This window comes from Patiria miniata, unplaced genomic scaffold (genome assembly GCF_015706575.1).
Source record: "Patiria miniata isolate m_02_andy unplaced genomic scaffold, ASM1570657v1 HiC_scaffold_20, whole genome shotgun sequence".
Taxonomy (NCBI): Eukaryota; Metazoa; Echinodermata; class Asteroidea; order Valvatida; family Asterinidae; genus Patiria; species Patiria miniata.
Window position 1 is genome coordinate 18901566 of NW_024037059.1, and position 12541 is coordinate 18914106.

Here is a 12541-nt window from a genome sequence, read left to right on the forward strand (position 1 = left end):
TCCTGAATATTCCCCTCCCAACAGCGGGAAAAAAGCAATTAAATTGTTGTCCATTTTTACTTTGACTATTATTTATTTCCTTGAATTGTGCGTGCATGTTTTTTCTTGCTCTTGGCACATAGAAAGGTTTTTCTTCTCCATCGACCCAGGGCAACATTAAGCAATGAGGTCATGGAATATAAAACAATTAATTCTTAAGCCCTGCAAACTTTAACAGCTTTCGTGTTTTGGTTTTTTTTTTTTTTAATAGATGAAGATAACTTTGTAAGTTTAAAAGAGTTCCTTTAGATTTCTGCATCTCACTTCCCATATGCCAGCTCTATCTTTTCGATCTGCTCTAAGATGCGGATTGAGATTGTGAATTTTAAAAGTCTGAATATTGGATGAAAGGTCTTAACCAGTTTGCGCCAGGATTATTTTGACATTGACGGGATCCAGGCGCAGGATTGCTTTCACGAACCTCGATGCCAGGTGGGTTCAGGCCGTCATCTGCGGGTAGAACACCCTGATATTTCCGGCCTCGCTCACTGCGAGCGGGTCGCAGACAGATATTTCCAGCCTCACTCGTTGCTTGTTTATCCGTCATTCGTTCCGATTACTGCAAAACCTTCCGATCTGGTTAAAACTGCATTTCTTTCTTTACTGATATTATAATGTCTTATTCTCAGGTTTAAAAAGTCTGATTTTTCTCACGCCTGTAAAATACAGCTCATTTGTTTTCCCTTCAAGTTCAAGATTTTTGTTTCCAGAATGAGAAAGTTCAAACAACTCTGCACCGAACTTGAATTTGGAAGTTTCTCCACAACACTTATATTTTTGTCATTTTTTTTTAGGAATGCACTCAGTCAGCAGGGAATGTCACCCTGCGAGGTTTTGACAAGGTCAGAGTTCAGATCAGTGCAGAGACCTCCAACATCCAGCACCAAAAGCTGCGAATGAAACTTGTGGAGCCAAAGGTGAGTCTAGTGTGTGTGTCGATTCATGGAGGAATAAAAAAAATGGTCCATGTCACCTGAGACATGGATTTTTGTTACCCTCAAAAGGTGAAATGTATTCAGGAATGGTGATTAAACAAAAAAAGGATCGCATAATAAACAACGTTGGGCACTAAGGTAAAATGAAGTGAATTATTTAATCAGAAATTTTGTTTTGAAAATGCAATTACATGTCTTTTCCATAACTTCATTCAAGATTATGCCATGTGCTTTAATCTTTTAATCGGGAGAGTTGTGTTGTTTTTTTGTTTTTCAAAAAAAAAAATCTTTTTTTTTTTTCTTCTAATAAATTTTCAATTTAAATGTTTTGTTTTAAATGAACAAAAACAATACTTTATGACAAGTTTTGGCATCTGCAACCCTCTTCTCACAAATGAATCCGCCCTGCGCGGCCAATAATTCAAATTTTGTGAAGAACAATTCGCACTGAGTATACAGTGTTTATGCGTCGGTGCAGGGCAAGATCTAATATTGATTTACATCACCCTGACGCAAAGTCAATCTTATGAAGAAAAATTTTTCAATAACTAGTAAACGTTGTTGGATTTTTTTCTTTTAATTGTCTCATTCAAATTCTAGGAAAAAAGCAATTGATAACACAAATCTATATTTCGAGTTTAGAACAGGGAACACATCTTTAACTTTGTAAAACAAACCATAAAAAAAATGCTGTCAATGATTGATGAAATTCTGGACGATCTTATCATGTTTACGTGCCAAAAATCGTTTGAAGATTTTTCCGGTGTCAGGTTAAAGTCCTCCTTATTTATCTCTACCGCACTAGACTTAAAAATAAATGTCCAGACATACCTTTAAGATGCCACATAAAAAATGCCTGAAATGTTGCGGACCAGGATCAGTTGGGAGTTAACCATTCCAACAGATGACTCCGACGGCAGACGCGCGATTAGTCAAACAGGAATTTCCAGACATAAATACCGCCGGTTGGTTTTAATTGGACAACTAAATATAGTGAAGAACTGAGGAGAAGATGCGCAACATACCCTTGGCACATGCTATGATTATTTTGGTGCATCTGCAGCCTTTCCACAAATTTTAAATTGTTTTTTACAAATTTCCATAAAATTGTACGATGTGAAGGCATTGAGAGGTTTATCATTCACTCTACTTAATATAATAGTTTGTTTTCATAAAAACCTGCCCAGTATTTTCCTTGTTTTTCTTTTTTGATAACTATTTTGAAAAAAAAATAATAATAATAATGCAGTAAAATCGCTGAATCTGGGAAAATATCGCATCCAGGGAACAATAATGATGTTCTTTAAGAAAATAATTGCAAACAAAAGTTTGTTTTGACTTTCGGATGCACGAATGCATTTCAAACGTCGATTCAGTTTTGTATGGATTCCGTATTTCCCCATCAATTTTGACCATTTCACTTTGATGTTTCTCCCCTTTTGTTCAAATTTTAGGTTTCAGGTTTTAGTGTCGACCCTCAACCCGCGGAGCCCACCAGAGAGGTGGAGTCCCAACCCCCACCAACGAAGAAACAAAGGAGGGGCGGTCCATAGATGGGAACCCAAAAACTAGAGATTGTGTCTGGCTTACAGAACAAGATTGTGGTAACACGGCTGAAATTCATTTACCAATAGGTCAAGAATAAGCGAGTTTATCAGTATCAGCTACGTACAGCTGCAAAGCAGAAACGTCTGTTCCGTGTGTTTTTTACAAGCCAAAGTTGAAGACCGAATTGATGACCACTGATGCTGAACACGAATATCCAGTGACCGAGAATTACCAACTTGAGTTTTGCCACACTGTTGTCCTGATTAATATTGTTCAATTTCTTGGTCTGTTTGGCGAGGATAATTCTCAAAGAAGATGACAGTTTAGGGCAGATGACTGTCAAAAATGATCTTGGTTATTCAAAACCAATCTCATACCGATATTCCAGATTTGATGGATAGGAGGTTGCGCTTGTCTTCGATCTTCCAGTTTTAAATAATTTTTTTCTCTTTTTCCTGCTAAAAATTGAGGTAATTTTTTATTAACATATTTTTTATATGCACATAGCAAATCAACTACTGTCTTTTGCTTTTAAAAGTATGGAGCTTATCCAGACATCAAGCGTTGTTAATTTTTATCTTGTGATAAATGCAAATTTCTCAATTGTGGGGAATGAATAAAATTAAACCAAGACTTGAATTTGACATTGCCTATTCAGTATTTTTCCCTTTTAACCTTTGAGTCCCTTTAGCAATTAAGAAAAGGGAGAGAAATACAGGGTTCTTTTCCAAATTTTTTTATTAGTAACTGAACCAAATAAGCAGGCTTGGCATTTCACAATTTTTATATAGTGGGATGAATTAGAAACATTAACTTGTTCAGCACTTTTCCTCATTAGAAAAACTGCTTGCACACAATCCAGCTTGTACGCTTCGATATTTTCAGTCTGTTGTTGGCAAATAAAAGTTTCTATTTCATCCCATAAAGAATTCTGTGATTTTTACAAAAAAGCAGGCGGAAAACTTTTTCAAGGCCAGTACAATGTACAATTTGCATAGCTTTCTGTAAACATTGAATACATTAACTGCACATGAAAACGTTTTGCATTTTCGTATTCAATCATCCCTGGAAGGGAAGTTATGATGCCAGTCGTTGTTCTACTGATAATCACACGAGAGGGAAAACTGCAAAGTAGTTCCTCTGTTTGTTTGTTAGGCATTAAGCCGTATCGTCCTTGGTTTGAAGCAAGTGTGTGTTCCCCAGCTTCAAATTGTTGTTGGCAATGAACCAGTCTTTGTGTGCATGCACTCCGTGATACAACCTAGTACTGGTTACAGCTCTTGATATACATGTACTGTGGAGTCTGTCCCGGTGTGTAGAGGTAGAAGTCACATCATGTCCAAACGCCCGGTGCATGGTGCTCCCACAAAGAGGCTCACATTCCCCTTGAAGTGGTGGGATGTTAGGGGTGAATGAACTCGTGGCCACATCGTCCTTGCAGTGTGCGGAATGTTTCCATCATAACATTGCTATATCCAAAACATACTAACGTACAAAACTGTTCACTCACACTAAACGTGATGCACAACCTACTATTTGGTAATAATTTTTTAGAACAATTTAGACAACTCTTTGTAAATTAGTAACTGTTCATTTCTTGAGCCCAACATATTGACACATTTCAGACAGAACTAAAAGCCACGGAAAAATGCAACACAATTTGCTGGGCACAACAAACGATAATCACCTAATAAACTGTTCTCAGAAATACAATATAAAACAGGAAAACTACATTAACCAACTTCAATTCGATATAGTTGACGCAATTGTGGAAATCGGTTACTGTTGAACACATTTAAACAAGAAGCCTTTGTCACAATTGAGCCTCTAGTAACGAACACCATAAACAGGCAACTTCCTTTGTAATTTGGTTTAGCTGTTGTGAAATGCTACTAATTTCTGTACTTGAGACAATGTCCATTATACAGGGTTTGCATATATTTATACTGCATTTCGTAGACACTTGTAAATCTATCAAGAAAGGCAGAGAAATCGGGGTGTGTTCCACTCACTTGATCTCAAAGCTTTGAGCAAGTTTGCAGTAGTTTTGTGAACGTGAAGTGGAAAAAGTTCTGCAAAAGTTGTACAGCAAGTGCATTCCAGTGTTCTTGCGAGTTGAATGTGCCCCAGTGTGTTGAACGTTCCTGTGTTAATTACAGAATGAGTACTTTATAGCCCATGGCCCCAACACTTGAAATTTAAGCCAACATGTTATGCAATAAAACACTTTTAAGAGCTTCTTATATAAAAAACAACTACTTGAAGAATTATTCAGAAAACTACAAGCGCTAAGTACATGTCCATGGAGACTGCCATGTTAGGACTTTTTCTCCTGTGCGATTGCTGAAAGACAAAAAAGAATACGACATTCAATGAATACTGAAGAAAGTTATTGAAAATATTCAGTTTTGTGTATTAGAACTTAACCCTTCTTTGTGCCAATGGTAGAAATATGCTCTTAAATACAACAGTTCTGCCATTTACATTTGTCTTCATGCAAACTTGTACCCTCGATCCTGATTGGTCAATCCCGGTCCATGGCAACAATAGGGTCAACGGGGGCCTTTTTTCTGCTTTTTTTTTTTTTAGTGACATCGTAAAAAAGGCAGCCAATGCGTACACCAACCATAAAACCCAACAAAAGCAATACATTTGTCCCCATCCCTTGCTTTTCATATTAAATTTTGGGGCGGAAATTTTTTAGAACCACTTTTTCGGGGAACAAAAAAAAATCCCGCCCCCCCCCAATTTTTTTTTTCTTTCTGGATCCGGCCTTGCCACAGTTGTATCTTGAACTCTGCATCATCTTGCTTGCCGTTAGGCCTTATGGCATACTGGACACAGACACACTGCATCATTCCATGTTCCAATCACCTGTGTGGGTTTTCCATTAGTATCTTGTACTATTCATTTGATACAAGAACCCCCTGCAATTCATTCTAAATTAAGCAACGTCAGTCGGTGTCTACTTTAAATATGCGCGTTCTTGCCTACACATGTACTCACTGTCCTTGGACGGCAGTGTGTTTCTCTCTTCCGTTTCCGTTTTCTTGAGTTTTGACTTGTCGAAAGTCTCGACTCCAGAGACATCTGGTTTGTCGCCCATTTTGGAGAAGTCTGTCATAGAAAGAAGCAATAGGCAATGGGTCTGTGAGGGCACACTATGCCTTGAGTGGGTAAATTCAAATTTGCTCTCCCAATGAAGGCCAGTTCAGAAAAATGTTGCAACCTGATGCCACTTTTTTTTCTTCATATATCATCTCAATGAGGGTCAGTTATTGCAAAAATTATGATAAGACATGAATCTGGGACTGAGAAACATTTCCAATTTTGTTAGGAAGTACTTGGAAAATTTCCTTGACTCTCCATAGACTTTGTGCACAACCGCTGAAGTGGCGTCAGGTTGCAACATTTTTTCCCGCCAGTTCATACTTCATGCGATTGACAGCGGGAAGCGAAATTGGTTACGGTAACAGAGAAAGTCACACTGAAATTTCTCTTGACGTCGTGAAATTCCCTTTCGCTTTCGCGTGAAGTATGAACCGCGCCTTTAACCTGACATGGGGCCAGCTCAAAGCTTTTAATCATAGCTCCATGTCACACCAGAAACCACTTGTTTCTCCCTACTATTCCTTCCTCCATGCTACAAGTTCATGCACATATACTTCCCCCAACATTGCCCAGCACTGTATTTTATGGATTCATTAGGGACAAATAGACAATGTAGTACAGTGCTTTAACAGTTCAAGTTCTTTATCACTAGTGCTTGCTTTGAAGTTCCGTTATTGTTCTCTTCAATATTTCGGAAAAAAAATGTTGCAGCCCGACGCCACTTTTTTCGTCATATATCATCTCAATGAAGGTCAGTCATTGCAAAAATGGCAAGACATGAATCTGGGAGACAGAAATATTTCAAATTTTGTTAGGAAATACTAAGAAACTTTTCTTGACTCTCCCTAGACCTTGTACACAATCACGGAAGTGGCGTCAGGTTGCAACATTTTTTCCAATATTTCTTTGTATTGGGAGGGCTTTTCTGGGATAAGAAGTTCACTCAACACCCCGTGTACAAACCCTATGAGATTGGACTGAAAAATTCTAAGTTTTTTCTAAGAAAATGCTTTTTTCTCACTGCTCAAATTGACTTTGATGACATGAAATTGCTATCTGGGGGCTTGGTAGTCAATACAGAAGAAAATTAGTGAACTTCTTATATGGAAATCTTTCCCTTTTCTGCACCATTTTAAAATATTTTTTTGTATGTAGATCAAGGAAGGAGTCACTTCACTTTCATAGGGACTGCTACAAATTAATTTTCCTCAAGATTAATGAAACAAGATTCTTCAGGGGAGAATGTGGAATGAAGTCTTGTTCCCTTGCTGGGAATGCACATGCCCACAAAAACAAGTAATATTTTGAATCATCAATCAGTTAGAAAGCCTTAAGTCACTAGGGGATTAACACCCCAATTTTGGATTTTTTTTGTTTTAAATAGGCAACTTCAACTCAAAAGTACTGCACTTATTTCATGCTTAATTGTAGAATTGTGTTCTCAATTGACAAAGTAATTTGGAGCTGTAAAGAGTATCAAAGCGTGCCGCGTATTCTGGTTCATGCGCATACATCAGCGCGTGAACCTGAACAAAGACAGCCGATGTCACACTTCGGTACACTATTGCATGCATTAGAGATACCACTTTAGGCATTCATCGCTGTAGAAACGGGTCAATTAGTAAATGGAAAATTTAGAGGTGGATCTAAAATTTTAGAGCAACTTCCGGGGGTAGGGAAATGGGCAACATAGAATACATGTATATATAAACCACTGAACACAAAAACATTGCAAAGAAACAGATTCACTTTTTCCAGATTTTATTACTGAACTTGATAAACAGGCTTTCAGCTTCAAAAATTTCAAGTTTACTGGTAGTGGGATTGATCGACTCCTTTACAGATAGTACAATTTGAGTTGTTTTCCTGCAACAGCGCTAGTGTCGCTTTCATGAACATGGACCAACTGTGCGCATCCAACAATTGCAAAAAAGTTCTGCATTGTATCCCACTACCGCACGAGCATTGAGTGACCAGAACCAAATGATATACATGTACACATTAACCTCGGCTGGCGAACACTCAAGATCCAATCGTTACAAAAAAACAGTCAAGTTCTCTCAAAATTTGTAAAATATTACAAGATGTCAGAAAAATAACCATATTGTCATGAACTGTTTCAGCCAAACTCAATGCAAGGGTGCAGCAAACAAGTGGATCCGTCGATAGTTTTTTTTTGGTTTTAATTTTTTGCTGTTTTAATATTGCTCAACTAACCAGTCTCTGCGAGCAGTCTCAGTAAACTTGGTCAATCATAACCAGAGACACTAAAGTCAGCTCTCTTTAAATCTTGGAAGACCACAGCATATCCTGGTTGCGGAAGGCACTGGATGACGACGACGTTGGTCCAAGGAAGTTGGGCCCCTCCTCGGTTTTGTGGTGGGATGTTGGGCGACACGAAACGTGGCCGGGGTGCCTTGCATCATTCGGACTTGGCGTTTCTAACATGGCATACTCCATTCTTAAATTGTATAAGCTATAATTTTTGTTTGTTAATTTGTACAATGGTTACAGCTGCTAGAGCTTTGCTTATTCTGAGCAAGTAAGGCAACTAAACATGTTAGATAACTGGCTTGTCATTGGTTCTGCACAGACTAAAAAAGTCTCTCAAAGATGGTTTCTGACTTTATTACACCAAAATAGTGCATTACTCCACACTACAAAATCCAATGACGAAATGCCAAATAACCCATGCGTAGCATTGCAGTGTTAAATTCGAAAATTATAAGGTTCCTATAATAAAATTGGTATATTGGTAGTCCACTGTTTATTGTACATGCTACTCGTTGTTGAATTACCAAGTACTTTGGAAGTTAACAAGAACAGGCGTAACAACGTCAAAACATTCTCTGCATATACGATGAACCAAACAGTGTGATTGACTTGCCTCCTGTCAAAACAGTGTTTAACAAAAACCAGACCCTTTAACCAACGTATAAAATATGAAAAACAAAGACTATTTTGTAGAAACATTTTGGAATAATTAGCTAACTACTGGTACTAAATACAAGTAGGAGAATGCCATGCTAGCCCTGCTTTTCTTGTTCAATTGCTGAAAAGAAAGAAAGAAACAAAAAAGAGAACAATTAAAAACATTTTAACCAGAGATTAAATTTAAATGTTTTCAGCACATTTGAAATGGGATTCCATTCCATTTAAACCTAAGGAAACCATTTTAGACTATCCAAAGCCTTTTTTACTTGGACCACCTTCTGAAAACTGGAATGGCAGACAATTTTTCAGGGCCATTGTAGATTATGTGTATTGTAACAAGGAATTTTGCAACTGAACTGACAACACATTATTCACGATAGAACTTAGAGAACTAGCATAACCAGCAAGAATAACATGTAAATCTTTTTTTTTTTTTTGATCCCCAAGACTCTTATTTAAAAAACAAAAAACAAATTTATCAGTGAGATGACTGTCAATGACTCTACATACTTTCTTTGGTCGGTAGTGGGTTCTTTTCATGGGTCTCCGTCTTCTTCAATTTTGACTTGTCGAATGACTCGACTTCTTTTACATCTGGTTTGTCACCCATGTTGGAGATTCTACAAGAAAAAAAAAACCCAGGGATTTTACAATTCACAGAAAGTCAACTCGGTGAACAACATGAACAACAACAAACATTCAAACCCCTTTTTTTTTAATTTGTCAAGAAAATGGTTCCAAGGATTTTAGCTCTGATCATAAATCATATGCTGTAAACAATAAGTGATAAGAAATACATGTAAATACATAAGTAAATATCCAATTTTAAGAAATGTAAAATGAAATACAATCAGAATCTTCCAAAATCAAATACCATGATCCATACTGCTAATATTGTAACAATACAAGAAAGATTATGCAAAAAAAAAAAAAAAGCAAAACATGTCGTAGTAGTGAGAAATGAATTTGGAGGAGCAATTTGTGCTGAAGCTCTGTAAAGTAAGGCACTTTTCAAAGCAATTTGTTTTGTCATGCTTCTTCCTAATGCTACTGCAAAGCAAAAATCAAAAATGCCTGCAAAGATAGATCAGCATACCAACCTGTTCACTTCAAGTTCAAATTGAGTAGACCGCATCAAGGTTATCGTGCATGGGCATGCAATGTGCTGTTAATGCAGGTGCGAGAATCATGTACACACACAGAACCAGAGCGGAAAATCATGGAAAAGGAAGCTTTCTACATTTAGTGATTGTACTACTCTACAACCAAGCCACAGCTTAATTAAAGTAAACTTTTTTGAAAGAAGGCAGTATACATCTATTTTAATGTTTTTTTTGAAAGAAAGATGATCATCTTAAAAAAATTTTTAAAAAAAACAATAATAAATAAACTAGAGGTTTGCGTTTGTTGTTACAAAGGCGGAGTGGTCGGGCAGGCATTTTTTTCATTAAACACTGCCGAGTGTTTAATGAAAAAAAGTCTACAACCTCAGGAAAAAACGAACACGATTCTCCATTTACTTCAAAAGATATAGGGCAAACTATTTTGTCAAAATCTGCCCTTAAATCGCTTGTAATTTGATACCTGATGACATCATGATGACATAACAAAATTTATAACATCTTCGTAACATGGTACAAGTTCACACTAGGTTTTATGATCATACCTTAAACCGTTTGGAAGAAATGATGCTTTATTTTGATTTCAGGCTTAAGTCTTCGTTTTGAATTGACCTAACTTTGACCTTCCGGTAGACCCAGAAGTAAAGGTCAAGTGAGTTCACGTACGTGATATAAAATGTTTATCAATTAATGGTTTATCTGACTACAAGGCTGGAAAATAATTGATAATTTTGTTCAAGAGTTATAGGTGAAAGAATATCAACATTTTTTTCAACGAAAATCACTTGTAATTTGACACCCGATGACGTCATCATGACATCAGAGTAATATGCACCACTAGAGATGCGGGTCGATATATGTTGAAAATTACAAGTTCATACCATATACCGTTTAGGAGAAAACCTGCGGAGAAGTATTGTCCGGAAAAAAAAAGAAGATTTATCAGAACAATAACAGAGAGTGGTTGGGTTGTGCCCGACCACTCAATAAATAAAATGTATACTGCATTCTTTCAGTGACAGTTATGTAGATTTTTGTGTGAATGGGGGCAGGGAAAAGGTTGGAAACATGAAGGGGAAATGGACAGACTAAAACAAAAAAGGAAAGGTTCAGGTCAAAGCTTCATACTACTTTTACTAGAACATAACATTTAGGGCCTATCAACACATGCTTGCTTTGCGTCAAAACAAACCTGCTTTTAAAGTTGAACTAATTATCACTTTTAATGGCATGCATTTTCCCAGCACGTGCTACTGAATGTTTGCAAGAAGAAAGAAACACCCACTAAACTCAACTATTTTAATCCATTTATTTCTCTTTTCTATTTAGACTGATGAATTGGGCGTGTGGTCCTTTCTGGCCAAATGCCAATACATGTAGAAGTTAATCCCCAAAATATGCCAGCTATTTGCTTGAGCCCAAGTCAATTTTTAGCTGCCCCAGCAAATGCCACACCCTTTGTAACACAGTGGTAGGCCCCCTACAAAGAATTAACACAACTGCAGAAAAAAAGCAGCCTAACATCGATTTCTTCCCATTTGAATTGAACAAACTTGTGGTCCTGCATAGGCCTAGGCGTTCTGATCATGCTGATGGTGCAATGTACTAATTAAAATGCAGTGTGGAACAGTCACCGACCATGCCGACATACTGAGTGAAGTGTGCACTCAACCGTGGTGAATCTCGGCTAGTTAACAACGTTTAAGTTAAGTCACTCATTTTTCTCTCTCAACTATGATTATGAACAAGAAATCCTTGGCAGATGAATGGGTTCCAAGTTGCCTAGGACAGGAGTAGGAACACACATGTTTAAAACAACTTTTACAGTCTAACAGGGCTTTATTTAAATTTGTTCAGGCGTGACTGATGATGGGCAAGGTCAGGGACAGTCTGCTTAACTTTTGCCCAATTTCCAGACACCAACTTTTTAGACGTCGTCTGCCTTTTCAATTTCAAGACAGATCTAACGTTTGGTAGGCTATCTAGCCTTTTCTAATTCTAGGCCTACAAAAATTATTGCATAGTAACTCAAGCTTCATCAAGGCAGTGTTGCACTGATTTGACCTAGTTTGTGACAGCTACTGAAGAAAGCTCATGTAGATGAAAGAAGCAGCTACAGCAATGAGAAGGCGGTAGATGGGGAATGGCTATTGCGAGTGGTGAAAGTTAAGACAAAGTCAAGTGCGCAGTGCGCCACATTAGTTGAGAACTTCACCATGTTCACTAGTCTACTCTGACATTATGCTAGTCTACAATCTACAAAAGAAGTGGAGTGGAAAGGAAAGGAATTGAACGTTCGCAGTCACAAAGTATAATGGGTGTAAGTTTTATGAGTATTTAGTAAGATTAGTGCGCCCGCCACCACTGCCATGCATGCATGCATCAAGTCTGATCTGCGGACAACGCCCACATTTTCTTTGGATGGATGTGCAGCTAGCTGCAGCAAGCTAGCTGTATCGCTTTCAATCACTTCGTGCACAAACGTAAATTCGTAATGTTAGAATACAAATTAAGCGCCTGTACAATTTAATGATCTGTTAAGTAAAATAACGAATGTGTTATTTACCTAGTTGGCTTGTGTGCTCCGGACAAAGCAAGGGTATCTCCTGATGAGAAAGTGAAATCAACTCGTGTGAGATAGATCTACTCAGCGGACAGCTTTTTATACCGCGCGTGCAAAAACCGCAGTCTACTTATCATAAAATCATACACACATATGCTCCGTCGCCGCGCCGCACCCAGTACTCAGTTTACGCGCTAAAGTTTATGTTGAGATTCATGCGCGTATATCAATCCGCGGAGGGTCACGCGAGCAACCCATTGCAATCAATCAACCGAAGTTAGGAACAAAAT

The 12541-nt window shown here is 37.7% G+C and overlaps 2 protein-coding genes across 2 annotated transcripts in view; one reads left to right on the plus strand and one right to left on the minus strand.

Moving 5' to 3' along the window:
• The window catches only part of LOC119727739 (exosome complex exonuclease RRP44-like), a 50492-nt gene extending 46241 nt beyond the window's left edge, over positions 1-4251 (plus strand). Inside the window, exons 21-22 of the mRNA XM_038199776.1 lie at positions 834-956; positions 2429-4251. Of these exons, the coding sequence (XP_038055704.1) occupies positions 834-956; positions 2429-2527 (222 nt within the window). The 3' untranslated portion in view covers positions 2528-4251. The remainder of the gene's footprint in view (positions 1-833; positions 957-2428) is intronic.
• A 524-nt stretch (positions 4252-4775) lies between these two features.
• LOC119727893 (thymosin beta-like) lies at positions 4776-12426 on the minus strand. Its single transcript, XM_038199970.1, has 5 exons — positions 12255-12426; positions 9078-9187; positions 8665-8685; positions 5529-5639; positions 4776-4865 (listed from the first exon to the last, which is right to left on the minus strand). The coding sequence occupies exons 2-5, from the start codon at positions 9175-9177 to the stop codon at positions 4840-4842; spliced, it is 258 nt and encodes an 85-aa protein (XP_038055898.1). The 5' UTR covers positions 9178-9187; positions 12255-12426; the 3' UTR covers positions 4776-4839.
• Positions 12427-12541: the final 115 nt, after the last annotated feature.